General features: G+C 36.7%; 1 protein-coding gene across 1 annotated transcript; it reads left to right on the top strand.

Moving 5' to 3' along the window:
* The first annotated feature begins 1170 nt into the window (after positions 1–1170).
* Positions 1171–3201, top strand: LOC149202873 (uncharacterized). Its single transcript, XM_089401715.1, has one exon. The coding sequence runs from the start codon at positions 1171–1173 to the stop codon at positions 3199–3201; it is 2031 nt and encodes a 676-aa protein (XP_089257841.1).
* The last annotated feature ends 5082 nt before the right edge of the window (positions 3202–8283 follow it).

The raw sequence follows: 8283 nt of genomic DNA, 5'->3' as shown, positions 1-8283 counted from the left end.
CTGGATAGATTTCTCATCAGCAGCTCTTTAATGATGGACAACAGAATAGTTTTTTCCAAGATTCTCCCAAAGCTCACATCGGACCATAAGCCAATCCTTTTATGCCTAAAAGAAGAAGAAGATCTAGGCCCCCTCCCATTTCGTTTCAGTCCTCTCTGGGCAGGTAAAGAAGGGTTCTTTGAAACAGTCCAAACAGCATGGAGGATAGATGTATTCGGATCCCCAAGCTTTGTGTGGGAACAAAAAATGAAAAACACAAAAAAAGCTCTTAAAGATTGGATAAAGAAATCCATGCAAACCCCCACTAGGCAGAGGAAGGAGGCAGTTCTTCAGTTGGAAGGAATACAATTCGAAATGGAGGAGAAAGATCCCTCTCCCACAGACTTAGCCAATGAAAAATCTGCCCAAAGGAATGCATACTGTTCTTTTAGAAATGAAGAAGAACATTGGCGCTTAAAGTCTCGAAGTCTGTGGCTTAAATCTGGGGACAGAAATACCACATACTTCCATAGACAGTGCAGGGCTCGCCTCTCACGTAATCATATAGCAGAAATTACCAACACTAGCGGTCAGGTGTATAAAGGATTTTCTCAAATCAAAGAAACTGCTGTAAACCACTTTCAGAACCTCCTTAGTGTGGAAAGAAATGGGAATGAGGAGGATGCAGTAGCGTTTCTCACAACCATTCCAAAACTAGTCAGCATGGAAGATAATGATTCTCTGATGAGCCCAGTCACGGAAGAAGAGATAACTAATATAGTCTGGTCCATGGAACCAGACAAAGCTCCAGGACCAGACGGATTCTCAGTTCATTTTTATAGAATTTGTTGGGAGATAATCAAATCTGATCTCTTCAGAATGATAAGAGGAATCTCGAGGAAGGCAAAAGTGGGTGGAGGAATAAACTCCACCTTCCTCGCTTTAATCCCCAAGGAAACAAATCCAGGCTCCTTTGATAGATACAGGCCGATCTCACTCTGCAATTCATCCTACAAGATCGTGGCCAAACTACTGGCTAACAGAATTAAGCCCCTTCTCCAAAAGCTCATCTCTCCGGCCCAAGGAGGATTTGTGAAAGGCAGACAAATCCTGGACAATGTCATTCAAATCTAAGAAGTCCTCCACTTCAGTCAAACACGGAAAGAACAAGGTATGATTATCAAATTGGATATGTGTAATGCTTTTGATAGAGTTAATCGTTCTTTCCTGTTCAGGGTTCTTGCAGCCTTTGGATTCAATCAGGAATTCATAAACCTCATCAAAGCTTGCATTGAAAACATCTGGATCGCCCCAATGGTGAATGGTAGACCAGCAGAGTTCTTTTTAGCCACCAGGGGACTGAGGCAGGGCTGCCCTCTTTCTCCTTTTCTCTACATTCTGATGGCTGATTCACTAAGCAGAAAGCTGACACAGGAGAAACAAATTGGTTCCATACCTGGGATAAGAATTGTGCAAGGCATAGCCCCAGTGAATCACGCGCTCTTTGCTGATGATTCACTCCTGCTCGGGGGTGCTTCCATGAGAATTGCTAACTCCTTCAAGACCATTCTCCAAAAGTATTGCAGCATCTCCGGAGCGTTAATCAGTGAGAGGAAAAGTGTTGTTTATGGATGGAATACAGATCAACAAACAATTGAAAGGATTGCCAGCGAATTGGGGTTCAAAGGTTATGCAGCGTGGGACAAAATAAAGTATCTCGGTCTCCCTTTGACGATGGGATCCAACCGCAATCACTTGTGGGAGGAGGTGATTTCAAAGTTCAAAAAAAAGATTGCAGCGTGGGGTGGCGTTTGGCTCACCACAGGCGGCAAGCTCACTCTTATTCGATCTGTGCTTTCAGCTTTGCCTACATTCCAAGCCTCTCTGCTGATGGCTCCAAGACAAATCGCAGATCAAATCTCCTGTCTAATGCGGAATTTTCTGTGGAACGGTGGGAAGGGAAACAGCAATCGATTTCATCTAATTAATTGGGAAACAGTGAAGCGTCCCATTGCCGAAGGCGGACTCCAAATTCGTGACCCCCAGCAAGCAAATCTAGCCTTGGGCTGTAAACTTCTGTGGCAGCTATTAACCGAGCCTACGCATCCTGTCAGCCAGCTCTTAAAACTCAAGTATCTCAAAAATCAGTCGATCACCTCCTTCAATCCAGCGCTTTCTCCTAGAGGAACGCAGGCTTGGAGGCTCTGCTGTAAAGGGATCGATTTCTTTAGAACTCATTTGTATAAAATTCCAGGGAACGACAAAAATATATTGCTGTGGAGAGATCGAATCATGGGTCACCCTCCACTTTCAGCTATTAATGAAATTGTAGATTTAAGAGCTTGGTTAAGTTCAAAAGGAATCCGGAAAATCGAGGATATAGCAGAGTGGGATAACAAAGGCAATTGGCAGTGCTGGACATTGCCTAACATTCCAGCGCATTTAAAAAATCAGTTAAATACTCTCACAGATGCAATTACAGACTTTACACCTGTGCATAAGGACGAGGAAGACTCATGGGGATGGGGAAAAACAGGGGTGTACACAGCCAGACAAGGATACTTACAGATGCAAGGCAAAAAGGACTCTCCGCACCCGGAAACAGTGTGGAATCAGATCTGGGAAAACTTCAGCATCCCCAAGATCAATTTCTTCTTTTGGACTTTGTTCCACAACAAAATCCTGACTGGAGATAATCTGTGCAGAAGAAACATAGCTGGTCCTCATCGATGTGTGTTCTGCAAAAATGCATTGGAAACCTCAGTCCACATGTTCATCGATTGTGAGTATGCACAGAAGGCCTGGACTAGCTTCTTGACAGGTCTGAATGTGAGACCCCCAGCACATTGTTCGATCACAGACATGTTCTCGTCTTGGAAAGCTCGATACCCCTCCAACATCGCTGACAAATCTCTTTGGCATAAGGTGTGGATTGCAGCTCCAAAATATGTTTGCTGGAAGTTGTGGCTTGCCCGGAACGAAATTGTCTTCAACCAAAAAGAAATGACTGCAGATAATGCAGCGGAGCAGGCCAAGAAACTTCTATTAGAAACTCTGAGACACTCCATTGTCAAAGATAGCTCCCTTCGAAATGAAGAAAGGGCATGGCTGGATGGCTTCTCCCCCATGCCGAGACCTTCAGCAATCATTCACCCAAATCATAAGGAAAATTGGCAGATTCGAGACACCTTGGATAGTTTCCAGAAGCGGTGGAAATCATAAGGAAAATGCACTATCTTCTTTGACGGAGCCTCGAAAGGCAATCCAGGTAGGTCAGGAGCACGGGGGGTTATTTACTTCCCGAATGGGAGAAAAGAGGACTTCAGCTGGGGACTTGGGCTTAAAACCAACAATCAGGCCGAAGTTCTCAGTCTTTTAAAAGCTTGTCAACTGGCCAGAAAAGGAAACCCAAGGGAAATCTTAGTCTTTGGAGACTTAGAATTGCTGATAAAATCTCTAATAAACAAGAAAGGGCTCAAGGATCCAGCACTAAACAAACAGCTTACAAGAGTGAACAGATTCCTGAAGGACTTCTCCTCAGCTCAAATCTTCCATATCCTCAGAGAATTAAACACAGAAGCAGACAGACTGGCAAACACAGGATGTACTCTAGAAAAGAGCATGATCAGCATAAATGCAAGAGCACCGAATATGGCAACTATTCCCTAAATGGGCAAGGCGTTCTTGTAAAAGCAAAGAATTGTATTGTTTGAAACAGTGAATTGTAATGCTTGATCTGGCTTCGGCCATCCATCTCTATAAATAAAAATACCCGTTTCAGTTAAAATATATATATATATATATCCTAGATGATGAATAATACCAAAGACCGATGGGGTTTATGACCCCTTATCCACCTACCAAGGCAAGAGACAATGTCAGAGCAATCCCAATTTTTAGGAGAGACTAGCAGGTGTAGCACCGAAGTCCAAAACGATGTGGCAAAATGGCAGTGGATAAAATATGGTTGATGTCCTCTCCATTTGATAGACAATGTCCACATCTACCCGGGCCCTGAAAACCCCCTTTACATAAGATTTCCCAAGTGACAATCCAGTTATGAACCACCAGATAGGAAAAGTATTTAATTTTAAGAGGGAAATTCCATTTCCATGCGTGAGCCAACCAAGAGAAAGCCTGAACCTGTCTACAGGGCTAGAAGATTAAATGATATGCCTCCTTAACAATAACCTTTCCTTTCTGAGTACCTCCAAACCATATTAATATGTCTTATTTTGGAAAGAGGTTTATCCTAGAGAGTTTAAGATTGGATATATAAGATTTCCGTTCCAGAATCAGATGATCCGGCATCTCAAGCTCTATTGAATCTTTCCAATGAGTATAGAAAGCAAAAGAAAGAGAAAAGTCTACAATATATTTGATCACAAAAATACCCTGATTATGCAGAAAATTAATGAGAGAAAGACATAGAAATGTGGGCTAGTCATACTTGAGAGCGAATCCAAACCAATCTGAGGAATAGATCCCAAACCAACATCCCATCTGATAGTCCCCAAAAACCAATGCTTATTCATAAGGAGACTGCACCATGATTGTTAGATGTTTGGGGAATCTAGAGCACCAACACACATCCAGCAAATAAGGTCCATGTTCTGTAGATATTTTTCCCTGATGATACGATGCCAAATACCATTACTATAAACATCCCTCCAAAAACAATTTAGGAGCCATATCTTTTAGGCCCCAGCCACTGAGAATGACAGGTAGATTGAGCATCTCCAAACTCACAAGATGGAATTTGTGGTCTTTTGTATCCCAACCCACAGAAATCGTGATACCATGGAGTTGATTTTGCAAACTACACCCATTGGAATTTTATAAATATGCATCCAGAAAATTGGAATGTTGTGGAGAACTAATTTTATGAGAATAAGGCATCCTCCCAGAGTTATCCATTTATGTATCCATTGATTAAGCTGCTTATCAATTTTATTTAATAGTCAAACCTAATCCTTATTTTTGTAACCATTCGACTTCAGAAAGAACCCTAGATATTTAAAGCCCCCATCCAATTGAGTGATCTCTACATCAAAGGTGTTCGCAATCTCCAAAATGCATGCCACCTCAGGCTCATTTAAGATCATAATAGAGTTATGGTGGTTTATGAAGAGACCCGAGGAAAGTCCAAAATCATGTATGATATCAAAGATCGCTTGCCATTCTGCGGAATTAGACTTTCCAATCGCCAGTAGATCATTGACAAAAATTAGATGGGATAGGGGGAACAAATTTTCAATCCAACAACTTGTTAAGATACCACCAGATTGAGCATCTAAGAATTTTTTTTTGAGGCCATTGATGATAATAAGAAACATAAGCAGTGACATAGCGCAACCCTATTGAAGTCCTCTGGAGGCAGAAAAGAAATCTGTGGGGATATCGTTAACCATAATGGAAAAAGAGGTTTACTTTATACATTATTTGATCCATTTTATCATTATGTTTCCAAGACCAATTTTCTGCAGAATCATCCATAATAATTCCCAATCCATGCTGTCAAAAGCTTTAGATAGATCAATCTTCATGAGATAAGCATCCAGATGGCCAGTCTTGATGGAGTGTGTACATTCCTGTGCAATAAAAACTACATCATGAATATGTCGATGTTCTAAGAAACCAAATTGTTCAGCATATATGTGTTTGGACAAGAAGGGTTTTAGACGATTTGCTATGGTTTTCGAAATCAATTTATAAATGGTATTGCACAAGGATATTAGTCAGAAATCTAAAAAAGAGGCAGGTTTAGAAACCTTTGGAATGAGGGAGATAAAAGTGGCATTTGATGCATCGGAGACAAATCCAAGGCATATGGACTCTTCGACCATCTGAGTGAGCTCATCAATCATTATGTCCTAGAAATGTAGGAAAAGATACATGGTCCATCCATCTAGACCATGACTTTTTCCTCTAGCTAGTTCTTTTAGTACAAGTAGGACTTCGTCCTTGGTGATAGGGCATTCCATTTGAAGGTTTTCCTCCACTCCAGTTAATGTGGGGAAGAGATCACATATATCCATTTGCTTGTTGAAAGGGACATGTTTCCTGGAATGATATAAATTGTTGAAATAGCGCATTTCCTCCCCTTCAATGTCCTTTTGTGAAGATAGATGTACTCCACAGTCAGATTCAATACTCCAAATAAAATAAAATAAAATTACTGCCACATAGTAACTCGGTTGTGGAAAAATCTACTATTTATATATATTAACATGAATATTATTATTATTATTATTTAACACTATCAATTACCTAATTAATAAATAATATAAATATAAATATAAAAAATTAATAATTAAAATATTAATAATTAATAATTAAAATAATCATTAACTGTTATAAATTATTATTAACTAATAATAATTAATTAATAAGTAATAATAATAAGAAATGATGAGTAATTAATAATTATTATCAAGTAAAAATTATTAAATATAAATTATTTATAATTAATAATATTTATTAAGTAATAATAAGTATAATGGTTAATAATTAATTATTATTGTGATAAATATTATAAACTAAATGGATTCATACTATAATGATTAATTAAATATTAAATATTAAAAGTTTAATTATTAATAATTAATAACAATTAATAATAATTATAATTATGGTTAGTAAAAGAAATAAATACTATAAATTAAATGGATTGATACTATAAATTCAAGGGATGAATATTATAAATCTAATGGATTATTCATAATAAAAACCAAACAAATTGAAAACCCAAGAGATTAATATTAAAAACCTAAGAGATTAATATTATAAATTTAAGCGATTAATATTATAAACTTTGAGGATTATTAACAGAAACCCAAGAGATTAATACTATAAACCATAGGGATTAAAAACGGAAGGGATTAATATTATAAATCGAGGGGATTAATATTATAAAGCTTAGGCATTAAAAACCCAAGGGATTAATATCATAAACCCAATGGATTAATGAACCCACCTAATTACTAGTATATAAATCCAACACATTAATATTATAAACCAAGGGATTGGTAAACCCAAGGGATTTATATTAAAACCCTATGGATTAATATTATAAACCCATGGCATTACTATTAGTAGTCATAATATTACAAATTATAAATCAGATTAATATTATAAACCTCTGGAATTAATATTATAAACCCATGTGATTAATATTATAAGTCCTAATATTACAAATTATAGAATATTAATATTCTAAATTATAAACCCAAGGATTAATAAATGAAAAGAATTAATATTAAACACCTAAGAGATTAATATTGAAAAATCAAAATAGTATATTCTAAACCCAACAGATTAATAAACCCGAGGAATTCGTATTATAAATCAAGAGATTTAGATTAAATCTTTAGATTACTAAATCTAAAAGATTGATATCATAAACACTAGGGAGTAACAAACCTAAAAGATTATAAACCTATCAAAATAATATCAAACTTAATAAATTAATATTATAAAACCAATGAATATAAACCCTAAAATAAATATTATAAACTTTAAAATAAACATTATACCTTAAAATTTACATGGTAAATCTTAATATTAACCTTATAAATCTAGGCCATTAATTCAATGGCAGATTTTAAAAATAATTTGGAATTTGATAAATGAAAATAAAGCGAAAAAAAACAATTAATCTCGCTCTGTCCATTACATTCTAAAATTATTCTAAAACGTAGGATCAACATAAAGAAAGATGGCTAGACACCACTCAGTTCAATATTCTGGCCAGTGGCATCAATCGTCGACTGTCATAATACTAGTTGATCATAACAGAGATTATCCATTGACCCATGTGAGGGATAAATCGTGCGAGTCTCGACGTCTAGTCTAATCCATAGAAAGAGATCGGGATTTTAACGTCGTTTTTGAATCATGGTTGCCGATAAGGTTATACTTCGGGAAATTTGATGAATGTCGCGGTGACAAGGTTCTTATCATAGTACGAGTTTAAGTGGAGTTATTTTTATTTTTCCAAACTCTTCAGATAAATTTAAAATGCGCCAAAGCCATTGGACGTAGATTTAAAAGTTGGAAAATGTGACAGAAAAGTTTATCCCACATTGTCGAGGGAAGGGAAAGTTCATCTAAAACATTGGTAGGAAATGCATCCAGCTTCCACTCACGGCCGATTACCAGTTCTTCTTCGCACATTTACGTTTTATGGTTCACTGTAAATTATTTAACTTGAATTTATAATTTCTGAATTTTCTATTAAATTTTAAGTAAAATTAATGAAAAATAATATAAAGAATTATTTTTTTTAATTAATTAAAGCAGCCA

The sequence above is a fragment of the Pinus tabuliformis genome, chromosome 2_1 (assembly GCF_031772625.1).
Source record: "Pinus tabuliformis cultivar Carrire ecotype Pingquan chromosome 2_1, CPIR1, whole genome shotgun sequence".
Classification (NCBI taxonomy): domain Eukaryota; kingdom Viridiplantae; phylum Streptophyta; class Pinopsida; order Pinales; family Pinaceae; genus Pinus; species Pinus tabuliformis.
Note: the sequence above shows the minus strand (reverse complement) of the source record. Positions and strands in the feature narration are given on the sequence as shown.